Source organism: Pundamilia nyererei, unplaced genomic scaffold, assembly GCF_000239375.1.
Source record: "Pundamilia nyererei isolate P.nyererei 1_Seehausen unplaced genomic scaffold, PunNye1.0 scaffold00044, whole genome shotgun sequence".
NCBI lineage: Eukaryota > Metazoa > Chordata > Actinopteri > Cichliformes > Cichlidae > Pundamilia > Pundamilia nyererei.
In genome coordinates, this window is record NW_005187445.1 from 3,048,845 (window position 1) to 3,063,663 (window position 14,819).

At 40.5% G+C, this 14,819-nt stretch overlaps 2 protein-coding genes across 2 annotated transcripts in view; one reads left to right on the forward strand and one right to left on the reverse strand.

Moving 5' to 3' along the window:
* The first annotated feature begins 7,418 nt into the window (after positions 1-7,418).
* Positions 7,419-8,594, forward strand: mipb (major intrinsic protein of lens fiber b). The gene is made up of 4 exons (XM_005731777.1): positions 7,419-7,778; positions 7,974-8,138; positions 8,228-8,308; positions 8,409-8,594. The coding sequence occupies exons 1-4, from the start codon at positions 7,419-7,421 to the stop codon at positions 8,592-8,594; spliced, it is 792 nt and encodes a 263-aa protein (XP_005731834.1).
* Positions 8,595-10,868: 2,274 nt separating this feature from the next.
* LOC102212898 (RNA-binding protein 38-like) overlaps positions 10,869-14,819 on the reverse strand; it is a 22,492-nt gene continuing 18,541 nt past the window's right edge. Inside the window, exon 4 of the mRNA XM_005731778.2 lies at positions 10,869-12,748. Coding sequence (XP_005731835.1) covers positions 12,397-12,748 — 352 coding nt within the window. The 3' untranslated portion in view covers positions 10,869-12,396. The remainder of the gene's footprint in view (positions 12,749-14,819) is intronic.

The following is a 14,819-nucleotide window of genomic DNA, read 5'->3' on the forward strand; positions in this document are numbered from 1 at the left end:
ATAAGTGGGGCACAGGTAATTATGTCATTTTAACATGTTGTTTTTCATTTTTCTTTCTGAACTGAACTTGACAGAAACGCTCTCAAAGTACTTCAAAGTAGTTCATTTAAGTGAATAGAAGTACGAATGCGACAATGTAAAAAAATGTACTCATAATTAGTTAATTATATATTTATATGTACTATTAGCTAGTTTTAGTTCAGCGGTTTCAACCTCGGGGGTTGTCTCCTCTCCAAAGGGACATTTGATAAATGTAAGAGAGTATAAATGTTACAAGAAAGGAAAAAACAACCCTGCATAAATTCATATTTCCTTTTTGCACTTTAACGTTTGGCGATCATTGATTTGATCTATTACAATAAACATTAAAGTAGAGAACCGTGAGACCAACGAGCTGTTTATGTTTTCTATAGTTTTATATGCCAGTGTGTGCTTGTGTTCCTGCTCAGGTGAACCCTGCTGTGACTCTGGCTCTGTTGGCCACACGGCGGCTTGATGTTCTCCGGGCCCTCGTTTATATCATCGCTCAGTGTTTGGGGGCCTCCTTAGGAGCTGGGGCCCTGTACCTGGCCCTGCCGTTTAAAACCACAGCAGAGCACTTTGTCAACAGGGTCAGTTCCTAGAACGTATGTGTGCCATTTAAAAAAATTCTAATAATAATTTGCATCTTTCTAGAATATGTTTTTACTCTTCTCGCACCTCACCCAGGTACCTTTAGAGCTGAATGCAGCCAAGGCTCTGGGCATTGAGGTCTTGTGCACCTTCCAGATGGTCTTCACCGTCTTCTCGGTGGAGGACCAGCGAAGGAGGGAGAGCCCAGAACCAGGAAACCTGGCCATTGGACTAGCACACACTGCTGGTGTGCTGATAGGGGTGAGATGAGCTTCTTTTATGCCTATAGTGTATTATTTGTATTATTCCCCCCCCCCCCCACTGCTACAGCCACTGTGGGTTGCATTTCTCAATATACATAATCTGGAGCTTTTGTTGCTTTCTGTCACACTGACACAGAAAAAAGATCCCCCAGTTAAATATGTGAGTGGAACTAGTTTTACAGGAAGTGTGATCAATTTTAAAGAAGAGCAACAAAAAACAACCAAACCAGAGAAAAACGGAACTAAAATATAATCGACACGAGGAAGTGTGCTTTTAAATCAACATTTGATTTCATTTAAGATGTTAAATAAAGAATCCATTGCACTTTTTACCAACTTATACATTAAATAACTTCAGAAGTGTTTTTTATGTTATTTAAAATCACTTTTATTTAAGCAAAAGACCTGATTGGTTGTTGTGTTCCTTTTGCCATAACATTTTTTAAACTTTAATTATTATGATATATGTCTTTAAATCTTAAAGCTACATTACCCTCATGTAGAAAAACAAAAAGCCTTATTGTGATGTTGTTTGTTTTTCTTCAGGCTCGGTTCTCTGGCGCGAGTATGAATCCCGCCCGCTCGCTGGGTCCGGCCATCATCACAGGCTTCTGGGAAGACCACTGGGTGAGACAGAAATCCAAAATCCGAATCTTTTTTTAAACACAGATTTTTGGTCAGTGTACAAAAGTTATGAAGACATGATTTTTAGTGCAACATAAGTAAAGTCAACAAAATTTACATTCACATGGGTTCATTTTGAAGAACTTATCTTCTGATTTTGATTTTTTGCTACACTATAAAGACAAATATTTAACTTCTTACTATTGATTGCTATTGTTATTTTTTTCTTTTCAGATTAAGCTCTTATAACATGGTCACATATTTTAAAAGGTTTTTGTTTGTAATAAAGAATGGAGACATTTCATGTGTCTTTAAGTTGTTTCATAGGAGATATTTTTGTTTTTAAACATCATAAGATAAAAATTAGACATTTAAAGAAAGAAAGGAACATTTGCAGAATTTTATTGTATTTTTAAAAAAATGTTCTTCTGTTAATCAGCTCAGCATATTTTAGATCTATCTTGTGATGAGACCAAACTACAGGGTGGATAAAACAGCTAAAAGTAGCTCAAACTTAATCAACTACAACAATGAACTGATCCATGGAATTCAGGGCGGTCCCCATCTCTGGTCCTCATGCAGACGTGTCAAAAACTTTCGGAGTAATCTTTTTAAAAACAGACAAACAAGCCAGATCAATCACATAACCTCACTGGTGGAGGTGATAATGTCAAATCTAACAGTACTTCAGTTTAATGGATTCCTCTATTTGTCTTAGATCATTTAGTTACCATGAAAACTCACATACCTCACTTTTGCCCACCTGCAGGTTTACTGGATCGGGCCGGTGCTCGGCGCCATACTGGCAGGGATGTCCCATGACTTCTTCTTTGCACGCAGCGCCTCTCGTCAGAAGCTGGTGGCCTGTTTGACCTGTAAGGACATCGAGATCGTGGAGACGGCAAGCATGACCGGATCGTCGCTGTCTACAGTCACGCAGAATGCCATGAGAGCCAAGCAGGCCAGCAAGCAGGAAAACAACTGAAGAGACATGTACCAAAAAAGCGCACTCTGTGCAACAGCGATTTTTAAAAAGATGCACTGGTGTACACACCATCAAAGTAAATGGTGATGGGGACAAAAGAAAAGAAAGAAGGTGTGTGAAAGGATGAAATTTATCTCACATGACATGCTGTAATATACAAAAGCAGACAGGAGTGCTCGACCATTTAGAGTTTAATGTCATCTAATAGCAACTGTAACATCCTGATAAAGAAGCAGTTTAACTCACGAATTGCAGTTTGACTGTGGCCATACAGAGACCCATCTATTAACTGCAAGACTGATGGCTTAATACCCAGGTTGTGAGTGTTGGCGCACCAAAATGCACCACAATGGGATATAATTACTATTTACTTTCACAAATAGTCACTTTTATTTATTTATTTTTAATATTTATATGTCTGATATTGTTTGACCATCTGTCTAAACAATTTTTAAAACTAGCAGGTCTACATGTACAACCTAACAAAAATAAAAAGCAAAAACAAGCAGTGATTACTCGCAAGTTTCAACACAATAAAAGAAAAATGAGGCCCTATCTCTATCATTATACGGTAAAATGTGTATCATTTACCTATTACAATTAAAAGTACTTTAAAAAATTCAATTGTATCAGCTAAAACATACTCAACAAGTATCAAAAATAAAAACACTAATATTTGAGAAACTCTCCCATAAATAACAAAAAATCATGGAATATAATACGATATAGTATTAGTATAATCGTTCTGCTTTTAGTAAATATTTTGGAAGATTTCTGCACAAAAACACATCATTTTTTGGAATCAGGTTAGCAAACAGTTCAACAACAACTGTCATAAAACGGTACGAAGCACAAAGCACAAAGCACAGTATTTCTCTCTTAGTGTAGGATAATAAAACATCCTCAACCAAAAATGCCCAGAAAATGAATTTCAATGAGATACTTCACTGTTCGGATTTCTGGGAAAACTGAATGTTCAGCTGAAAGATCTCATCCTAAGTACGCTTGTTTTTTGGAGGTTCATGTTATATTTGGTCAATTCTTGTTTTACGAGCTGGCCAAAGACTAAGTTAGCTACAGTTACAAGATTAATTTGATTTTGAACGAAGACCTAGCACAAGATGGAAATTAACTGCAGCTTAAAACATGTACTTGGACTTTTTACTGAATAGCAGTCGCTAAATTTGATTCACAGAGAATTATCACATAAATGTGCAGCTCTCCTTACATTTGAAGAGCTTCAGTTTCCAGTCATTCTGGGGCTAATTTCATGAAGGTGATTCAAAAATATAAATATTGGAAATATTCCAATCTTTCCATGTTACAAATGAGTGTACAAATGTACGATTTATACATTCAAATGCCAAATTTTATTCTAAAGAAGATCATCTTAATGTACAAGTCACAGTTTGAAGTTTATGGAAGCTTGTTTACGCCACACTTTGGGGTATTATCTCAAAGTGTTTAGTTGGGTATGTAAAACTTTTGACTTACTCAGAAGTAAGTTTTTCATATTTATTTTGTCTAATTTCACAAAATAGGACTCTGATTTCTCCCTTTTGTCACAGGAGAGAGCTGTTTGCAGATTTAAAAAGCTTTAAAAATGCTCTAGAAACCTTACAAACTATCTTAAAAACAGCAATCAGGCACAGATAGCGACTCACTAATTCACACAATGGAGCGCTTAGTTAGCAGATATATCCCCTCATAAGTTAACAGAGACCAAAAACAGAGACAAAAGAGAATGATTGTTAGACTTGGACTTACCAGAAAGACAGAAATATGACCCCCAGATGTGTACATGTTAAAGTTATGCATTTACTGTATATAAGATGATGAAATCTCAGTGTTCACAACTTGTTTCCAATGTTCAGAGTACGTGAAAAAAACTTTATTGCAGGCCTCATGGCACAAAACAGAAATGTCTTAAAGTTGCAGTGACGCAGTAAAATTAGGTAAAAGTACAATCTTATTCCTAAATTTGAGAACACTAGCAGTAGTAATACTAACAAAAAGCTATAAGACATGAGTGGGATGGAGAAAAAAAGCCCAGACTGTGTGATATGGAGATAAAACCCAGCTTTTTTTTTGTAAATGGCAAAACTTCCCATTTCCTCTTCAGAGTAAGACAGTTTTTGGGACGTATGCAGCTAATGTTTTATGTTTTCAAAGAACCAAAGCTAATAAAAAACCCACATGTGATAATGAGGCAACAAAGGGAGGGTTGCAATTCTCACCTTCTGCTGGTGCATTACAAGCACACGATAATTTTCATTTTTCCCCCTTTTTTCACTGTGCGTGGAGGAGAATTTCATGTAGAAGCTGAATTTTAAAGGGACTGGATGTGACCTTTGAGGTCCTTGTTGTCTGTCATTAGTGTATGCAAAAGTGTAGCCAATACTATGAGATTCAGTATTCACTTTCACATTTGCATATCATTATAATTCTAACAGAGACTCATTGAAATCCTGCTGAAAACACCCTTATGTTTCAGTTGCATCTTGTGTTTGCGAATGCTTTGAAATGCTAAAGAGGTCCTTAGCCTGCACCGTGGGTTCAATGACGCTCTCATCCAGCATCTCTCTCATGTCTGTGCCTGTTAGCGTCTATCTCTTCTCTGAGGTCTCCTATTCACAATCAAATGGACCTTCATTCCTCTGTAATGGCTCTACAGAAAGAACACCTTCAGTCACAACACGCTTTGTAATTTGAAATGGAAACGCTGAGCATACGCGTGTATGTGGGTGAGAGACAATACTTTGATGAAACCTTTAAACATATTTGTGCGTGGGTGTACGCGCCTTTATTTTTGCCTCGCATTAAAATGTGTTTTGCGTGTTTGCAGTTTAAATGTTCAGTTGAAATAGAAAAAAGTTGCTCTTTACTGATAATTTGCTTTAGTTTGTCTTAAGTCACAGGCATTGTACAATCAACAACAAATTATATGTAAAGAATTTGGATGAACTAACCCTTTAAAATTGATATTAAATAAAAAAATCGAACCATTTATTGTATACTTTCTGTGTTGATGTGTGTAATTTTCATACACATGCACACACACTCTTAAATTTGCATGCAGCATGCGCACATACACTCGCAGACACACATACAGCATGCACAATAGCTATAACTGCCACTGTGCTGCCAGCATTTTGCATTGTGTGTGTTCTTTCTAACATGTATAAAAGGGAGTTAAAACGGCAAGCTCAGCTATCTGCATTCATCACGCCCCAGCTACACACACACACATGCGCACGCATACACACTCCTCCACCAGTGATGTCGCTCGGCTGGTCAGCGTGACGCCCCGGTGCTGCACAGTAACCCCATCGTTCCCCCGCATCCCCGCTGCCCTTCTCCCCTTTTCCCAACCTCACGCACACACTGAGAACGTTCAGGGCTTTGGTCGTACGTCCTCCTGCATCACAGCCTCACATACTGCAAACCTCTGCTAAGCACCTCCTCGAAGCTCCTGTCACAACAGAAGGCACAATCTGCTGCGTTGTGTGAATTATTGTTGGTTTGCTGCTTGATTCACTGTTTTCCCTCTGCATTGCTGCTTTCCCCCCTTCTTTGCACACATCAGCCAGATTAACATGTTTCTCCAATATTTTCTAGCGCCACCAAATGGCGCTGGTTGTGGGGCGGTGTCAGTGCACACTGAACCCTGAGGCGGTGTCAAGTTCAGGTTAAAGTGCTCACACTTCCAGGCCTCTGCAATGCTTAATGCCAATTAAAGATCACTGATTCTCACAGGCAGGATTAATTATGTGCACGCCAATAAACAGAAGCTGCAAATTTATACATGCATTTTGGCACTAAGCTTTGCAAATTTGAGAAAATGCTTTGCCAGCTGTTGTTACTTGTGCTTCGGTTTAATATGTATTTTTGTCTTATCTCTGTCCATACGTAGCCCAGATGCTTGTTACAGACAATGGTTTCACAGGGTCAGGCATTTCAGTGTATCGGTCAGGCCAGCTCTGTTAGCTTTGGGCACTTCCGTCCGGGGGCCCCAACTGTATTATTTGAATGTGTGCATGTGTGTTTTTGTGCATACATGTGTGTGTTTTCTGCCCTAATCTATCAGCATGCATGTCCCCTGATAATGAAAGTTATGATACATCAACAGATGACATACTCCCGAAAGAAAACTCAGCATAACCTGCTCTTCACTGCAACTCTTTCCTCTGTCATTTTTGACTCCTTCTGAAGATGAATACACTCTCTTGTGACTTTTTTCCTGCAAAATGTTACTACCTCACTCTAAAAAAGAATAATTTCTCACTCATTTTCACTTCATATTTTTTTCCTCTTAGATATACTACATCTCTTTTGGCCATACGCTGTTATGTGGGGGGAGACAGAGGGGTTAAGTTTGTTTGATTTAGGATGTCCAGCACTGCTGCCCCCCGCCCTTGGCCCTACAGGGGGATTATGGCGTCACCTGGGGCCCCTGGGGGGGTATTATAAAGCGCCCGTCTGGCCCTCTCCCCTCCGTCAGAGAGGCTAAAAGGTCCACTGGACGCTATCTATCCCCGTCTCTTTTTAGAAACACCCCTTTAGCATTGATGCCCACCTCTTCTTGACATCCCATTCCACCTGAGATCTCCTCCCACACTCCCACATTATCTCACACCTATGTCTTTGGACAGGTGGACAGAGGTGGCAAGCGAATGCAGCTGAGTTGACTTTACCAACCCAGTCTGGTAAAAGATCTGTTGAGTGGATTCGTCTGTTGACGTTCTGAAATCCTGTTTTGTCTTTAAACTGACTTTCCAGCTGTGTTTGGTCAGCTTAGTGAGCTGACTACAAAAGGGAGACTCTTTTTTAAAGTTTTTGATATCTGAAGAGGATTGAAAAGGTACACATTTGACCTTTTCTAGATTTATTTTTGAAGAATCCTCTTCATCTGGTGGAGAGCCTCAACCGTCACCATGTGGGAGTTCCGGTCTATGAATTTTTGGCGGGCAGTTTTTGCCGAGTTCTTCGGGACCATGTTTTTCGTGTTCTTTGGCATGGGCGCTGCCCTGCGCTGGACCACTGGGCCTCATCATGTCCTTCACGTGGCCCTGTGCTTTGGGCTGGCAGCCGCTACCCTCATCCAGTCCATCGGCCACATCAGCGGCGGCCACATCAACCCTGCCGTCACTTTTGCCTACCTTGTCGGCTCACAGATGTCTCTTTTCCGAGCCATTTTCTACATTGCTGCCCAGTGCCTGGGTGCTGTAGCCGGGGCTGCTGTGCTGTATGGGGTCACACCAGGCAACATGAGAGGCAACATGGCAATGAACACGGTAAAGACCAAAGAGGGATGTTTCAGGAAATAAGTGTAGCAATGTTGGGAAATCCTTTTTGGTTTAGAGTTTGTACTACCAATTCAGGTTTAATGTGGTAAGATATGAAACCATGGTTGGATTCAAATGAAATGCATTCATTCACTGCACCTCTCGGCCCAAATATCACCTTTTATCATATTTGTGTATTTCCAGCTGCAGCCTGGCATCAGCCTGGGGATGGCCACCACTGTGGAGGTCTTCCTCACCATGCAGCTTGTCATCTGCATCTTCGCCGTGACTGATGAGAGGAGAAACGGACGTCTCGGATCTGCTGCCCTCTCCATTGGCTTCTCTGTTACCATCGGACATCTCATGGGGGTAAAGACACACGGTCTTAGCATATAATCTAGTGTTAAATGCATGCATACGGAAGTGTAAATATTAGAAACGGGCTTCTTGTGTTTCAGATGTACTACACGGGTGCTGGAATGAACCCTGCCAGGTCCTTTGCCCCTGCTGTGATCTTCAGAAACTTTATCAACCACTGGGTAAGACCTGAAACGATCGATCTTCCCTCACCTTCCTTCTGTTTTAAGAGGTCTCATAAGTGACTCAACTGCTGATAAATATTAACTTTGCTGCTTACAGGTGTACTGGGTCGGGCCTATGATAGGAGGTGCCATGGGGGCCCTCCTGTATGATTTCATGCTGTTCCCACGCATGAGGGGTCTGTCCGAGCGTCTGGCCACACTGAAGGGCAGTCGACCTCCCGAGAACGAGACCCAGCAGGACACCCGCGGGGAGTCCATCGAGCTCAAGACACAAGCCCTATAAACCTGCCCCTTCTCCCCTTCTCTGACTGGGGCCGAGGGATGAGGGACAAGGCCCTGAGCTACACCAACCCCACCTCCACTGCCCCCACCCAGTGCCTTCACATACACACACACAGACACAAAACTAACCCAGACAACTCACGTGTAGACTAACACCTAACAACATTTTCCGGTGCCACTCTAAAAACATGCAGGTCAATCACCTTTAACCTCAACACACAACAACACTCCTCTACACCCAGTCATCTCTCTGTATTCTGAACTGGACTTTGTGTTTTCATAAATGGTGACCAGAGATTGAACCAGTAGCCACCCCGTCTCTTCCTATCCGCCTCTTTCCTCCTCCCAGGCAGGCTTTTGATCTGCAATGCAGAAACGTGTGGAAACCCCTTAAATCCAGCAGAGAAATTTGAGGAGGGGAGGAGACTGGGGGGTAGGGCGGAGGTGAGGCGGGGATGTGGGAATGATATGTGAAAGGGATAAGAGAGCATGGGGCACGTGGGGGTGGAGTAGAGGGGTGGATAGAGAGGGCAGCACTTCTGGGTTTGTGGTCGTTTCAAGTTGGGTTAGACCAGTGAAGATGGGCATGCTTTTCATTATTCACAAGAATTCTTTTTTCTTTCTTTCTCCATTTTAGTTTATTTTTTGTTTTGTTTTCTGCACTTCCCACACAAGACGTGGATGTATGATACCATTAGATTTAACCAGGGTTTCATTATTTTCAATCACTACAATTTATCTGTGGGTTTGTGTTTGTGTGTGAGCGCAAGTGTGTGCGTGAGAGTGAGTGTGTGCCTTTGTGTGCGCCTGCGCCTGTACGTTTGGGTGTATTTGCAAGTGAGTGCGTTTATGTGTGTACGTGTGCGACCGAGATCGCACATACAGTACTTTTTATTTCGTTTTACCGCTCTCATGTTTCGTAACCACTGATTGTGCTCATTTTTTGTCCCCACTTTTTAAGACATTACCATTTCTCCTCCCCCTTCACTGTGCTATTTGGTATGATATTCATTTTTACATAAACCATCTGCTTTTTTGTTCTGAATCAGCGCAATCCAAAGCAAATGTTGTATCCCAGACTTCAAGAGTAGGTCTGCTGATCGGCTGTGCGAGTTTTACATTGAGTCTCCTTTTATTATTTGATCCTTAACTGGGAGCACAAAGCGTTTCAATAAGAATTTCAATGAAAATAAACACAAAAAAAACTTGATACGAGGGTCGGCTCATCTTTGCTTTTTTCGCCTTTAAATGTTATGAATGCAATTTAAATGAATGCAAGAGGAAGTGTGAGTTGTAATAAATAATCTTGGCCAGAAGAGGGCATAAAGAGCACATGGGATAGTCTCACATCTAAAATTAGACTCATAGACTCAAAATCATAAACGACAAACATTCAGAGTGGGCTCTCGTTTTGTGTGGGTGTGGCTTGAGTGACATATTGCTTTAGATTAAGGGAGTGTCTTTTGGGGACAGGATCAACCCCACATCAGGACTATTGCTTGAGTTTGATAAGAAACATGGTTAAAGCTTTTATTGTAGATTACAGCTGATAAACTACAGTATTTACAGACTCAACCTTTTTCAGAGATTTGACACTTTATTAAGCCGCATCACTACAGTGAGCAGTCCCTTCTTTAAGAAGAACTGCTGCACACACAACATACTAAATCCTGCTGCTGGAGTGATAAAAGGAAATCCCCAAATTTAACATTTAATCTAAATAAATCCATCCATCCTCTAGAGTTGTCCTCGCTGTCATGGAGTGAGAGGTGGTGTACTCCATGAAGCTGAGTTAGCTTACTGTTTATAGATGGAGAATTAAGTATGGATATTTTCTTAAGAATGTCAAGTCAATGTCTTCAAAAAAGGGCACTGATATGTCATTGATATGTCTCTTTGAGAATATTATTTTATTATTTTTCTTTTGCAATGGCAAAGAATGCCACCAAATATTCCTTGATCCTGGATTTACCTCCTGATCACCTTCAAGTCAAGACCCACCTCTTGTAAAATATAATTCTCTTACTGTAATTCTTACATTGAAAATAAAAAAGGTAAAAAGCAGAGTAAACATACCAGATCCACAACCTCCTTGACCACCTTAATAGTATCAATCATTAACAATACAGCAAATCATACAAGTTAAAGTTTAGTGAAGTAAAAGTCAGAAATTCCTCTTTGCTTTCTCGACTGAAGTCACATTATATTCATTTTATTCCATATTTTCTGCTCTGTGTGCCACAGTTTGAGAACCACTGGTCTTTTGGATCATTAAACAAAACACATCAGTGCTGTGCAGTAAATATAAAGTAAATGCTTAGTTTAACACTGAGAACCAAAGAAGGAGAAAAAGGCAGGCTTTCTTGAGGCCAAATGTAGCTAAACAAGCAAGACATAATGTGTTGTTTAGTGGCTCTACTGGCTGTGATTGGCTGGTCAAGGTTGATGATTTTTCATTGTAAGAAAGGCAATTAACATATTTGTAAAATCTATTGCCTTCAGCGGGTTTCCAGTTCACCAGTGTAAAGCAGCTCAATGACATAATGAAATGTAAATTTTCCATGCTGCTGCTGGTGTATGTACTGTCCAGAAGTACTCAGAATTGACCTTCTTAAGAAAAAGATAGCACATCTCATTTAGAAATATTCATTTTATTTTTGCATATTTGTTTAAGATGTGATGTATGGCTTGTTTTAAGACTACTAAGATGATGCGGCGGCACCAGGAAACTGCAGTATCACGACTAAAGAATCTCTCTGATTTCTGCATTCGAGGAAAAAACAAAAACAAAGAAACAACTCTGATCAGTACAAGAGGCTAGAAAAGAAGCTCAGACCTGACACCAGCATATACTGCATTATACCGTATGTCTCTCACTCGCTGACACTCACAGAGACCAAACATGGACATACACACACTTTTGGACATCCACATCCAAATACATTTACCTGATCTGTATTGACACCTAAGTAACTGAATAAAGACCGACTCCGAAGATGCTTTTGCTGCAAAAGTTGAGAAAGCCTACAAAGCAGCTACAGGAACTTCATGTGATGGCTAATATGCTTGAAGTGTTAAGAAAGTCGATCTCAGAGTGACAATCTAGCAGTAGCATTACACAAAAATATTACACCAGTGTTGTCTACCTTATTAATGTTCCACCTCTGTCATTAATATTGCATATTCTGTGGTAATTACTACATAACAAATTGCCAGCAGTGGAGAAAACGAACAAAAGGGAACACAATAAACATTTTGTTTGTTTCACATGTGAGACTAATAAAAATGACAAAATGAACTAAGTACAGAGACAGATCTCTAAGGCCATAGACAGAAAGTTAACCTTGAAGAGGAGGTAATTGGAGCTGTGTTTCTGAAGGAGGAACTGACTCCCAGCTTGGCTAGAGCCCAGCATTCAGCTCAGTACCTTTGGAAAAACTGCAGCCACAGCATCATGTCAAACATATTTTCTCGTTGTCTTTACCCCGAAGTCAGACTGCCTCCGAACTCAGCAGCAAGAGAAACATCCAGAAAATTACCAGTCGTCTAATTCCAGTCTCTGAGTGCTGCCACTGATGAAAAACATTCAGAGTGTATGCTGATGACAATAGTAATAGAACGTTTTCTTTAACTATTACAACAACAACAATAATAAAAAAACAGGAACTAGAGTGCTCTTGAGAAGCCCTTTTGATTATATCACACTCTCTTCCACTTCTAGTCTCATCCTGATGATGTCACGAGTCAACAGTCACGCTGTTTCGAATCATCAAGTCAGCAGCTGCAGCCATGCTCAGAGCTGCTCACTGCATGCGGTCTGGCTGGTGCAGAGGGTAGTGGAGGAAGGCCTGCGGTGCAGCAGACACAGCAGTGAGTGCAGCTAGGGGAGGATGGATGGCAGCCGGAGGGGTTGGTGATGCTGTGATAGTGGGCGCTGGCGTACTGGGGGAGAAGGTGTAGCTGAGGTAGCCAGCGGAGGGTGACGGCGATGGGGTGTAGGGGTACTGCTCCAGTCCTGTGGAGGCATAGGGCGTGTAGGTGGGGCTGTAGTCTAGGTAAGGGGAGGTGAGAGCCGCTGCTGTCGGGCTGAGGTGAGAATGGAGCAGCAGGCTGGGCTGGAGGAACGTCTGGGGGTAGACGTACTGCTGAGTGAGCCTGGAGGGACACAGAAACACATGTTTGGTTAGCAAATATTAAGTAATTCATTATCTGGTTTTTACAAAACGGTAATTAAATGAATAATTATTGCAACTCTATTACCATTTCAATTATTTATCATATAAATATTAATTTTTTAGTCAAGAAATCAATTACCATATTGTTCTATAGTAAAAACTGAAATATACACTTAATATGCTTAACACTAAAGCACACATAATAAAATAAACGTGGGACTTCTCGTTTTTAATGTGTTTATATATAAACATATGATATGTTACACACATTTTCTCATGAGCTTTCAGTAAATTCTTTAAACTCAATCACTGAAATCATTAAAAAAATTACACTGACTGAAGCACAACTGTTACAAGGATAGGTCTGTAGGACTTTGTTGAAAATTGTCATATCATTTGTAAATGTAACTGATGAGTCTTTATTTATTGTTTCATTATCGTTTATTGTTAAGATCACTCATACCTGTTTAACAGCACCTTTTGGGGTTTAAGAGTTTTGGGGAACTCTTTGGGAGTCATGTGAAAAAGCAAGTTTACACGGGCATATGGAATTTTGCAGCCTTACTGTTTTCATAGTAGATAAGAGGGAGAGTATGGGCCAGGTGCTTGTAATTAAGTGCATTTGATCAATAAATCAATCATCAATAAATGTGAGAAACTCTTAAAAAGCAGAATTTTGGGTAGTTTGCTAGTCTGCAGCATTCAGCTGTATGTCAACCAAATGCCACAATCTTCCCAGGAGTGGATGTCCCATCAAATTCACTCCAAAGTCTGACGATACAGTGCAGTCAGTCAGGCTCTACAGGCATCGGTTAGCATGTTAAATGTTAAAGTTAATGATAGCACAACACCGCCCTGTGTTCATATCAACACCTCATTTCAACTGTCAAGCACACCACCGTGGTGGTGGGGGTGATGGTTTGGGTTGTTTGCACCCACAGCACCTGTACACCTCGTTGTCGTTGAGTCGAACACGATCTCTTCTGTATACCGAAGTATTCTAGACTCAAATGTAGGATCATCTGCCTGAAAGCTAAAGCTTGGTCCAAATTGGGTCATACAACAGGACAATGATCCGAAAAACATTGGCAAATCTACAACAGCATGGCTGAAAAAGAAAAGAATCAATGGCCCAGTGAAAGCTCATATTAAGCGAGCTGTACATAAAAAAATACCCATGAAAATCAAAGAACTGAACCAATGATGTAAAGAAAAGTGGGCCAAAATTCCTTGACAGTCATGTGAGAGACTGCTAAATGTGTTCATGCAAGCTATTGAATCGTGGGTTGTATTTCGTTTTTCACAGAACTTGTCTTGTAATAACGCTCTTTCTTTGAGGACTTTTCCTCTGTTTGCATTCACAATGCCAACGGTAGAAACTCAGGGTTTCCTCTGTACGCCACAGTAGGTGCTAGAAAAGAAACTTAAATGACATTTTAAGAACTATCGTCCTCAGTTTCTGCGTTGGAAATTATAATTATTTCGGCTTCTACTGTAAATCAGTTGATATTAGCATGTTAGCATGCTAAAATGCTAAACCTTGCTAATGCTAAAAATTAAATAATCCAGCATGTTTTTCATTGCTACTGTAAACACATTAGCATCACGTACTACAAACACATGCTAACTTATGTAATTTGTATGCAAGTCAGTGTGTGGTCTGACATGTAGCTTTGCTTGGCGTTAAGTCTTATTTATTATATCTTTTTAAATGTATATCCTACAAGTTGCACTTGATGTTAGTGCAGATGTCTCAAATTAGCCTATAGCGTTATAGTTTCTGGGCCTTTTTTGTCACGGTCCTGGGTCTCCTGACCCAGCGTTTTTAGTTCTTTGTGATTTTTGTATTATTGTGTGATTTATTGTATGGCTTCTAGTTTTGATCCCTTGCCCTTCATGTCTCTCTGTGTCCCCTCTGTTCTGTGTAATTGTGTGTCTTTGCATGTTTGAGTTTCTTGTTTTCTGTCACTCTGCATTGTGCATTATGTTCTCATGTTTGGTTTTTTGTTACTCTCTCTAGTCTAGTCTCTTGTGTTCCCAGCTGAGTATTT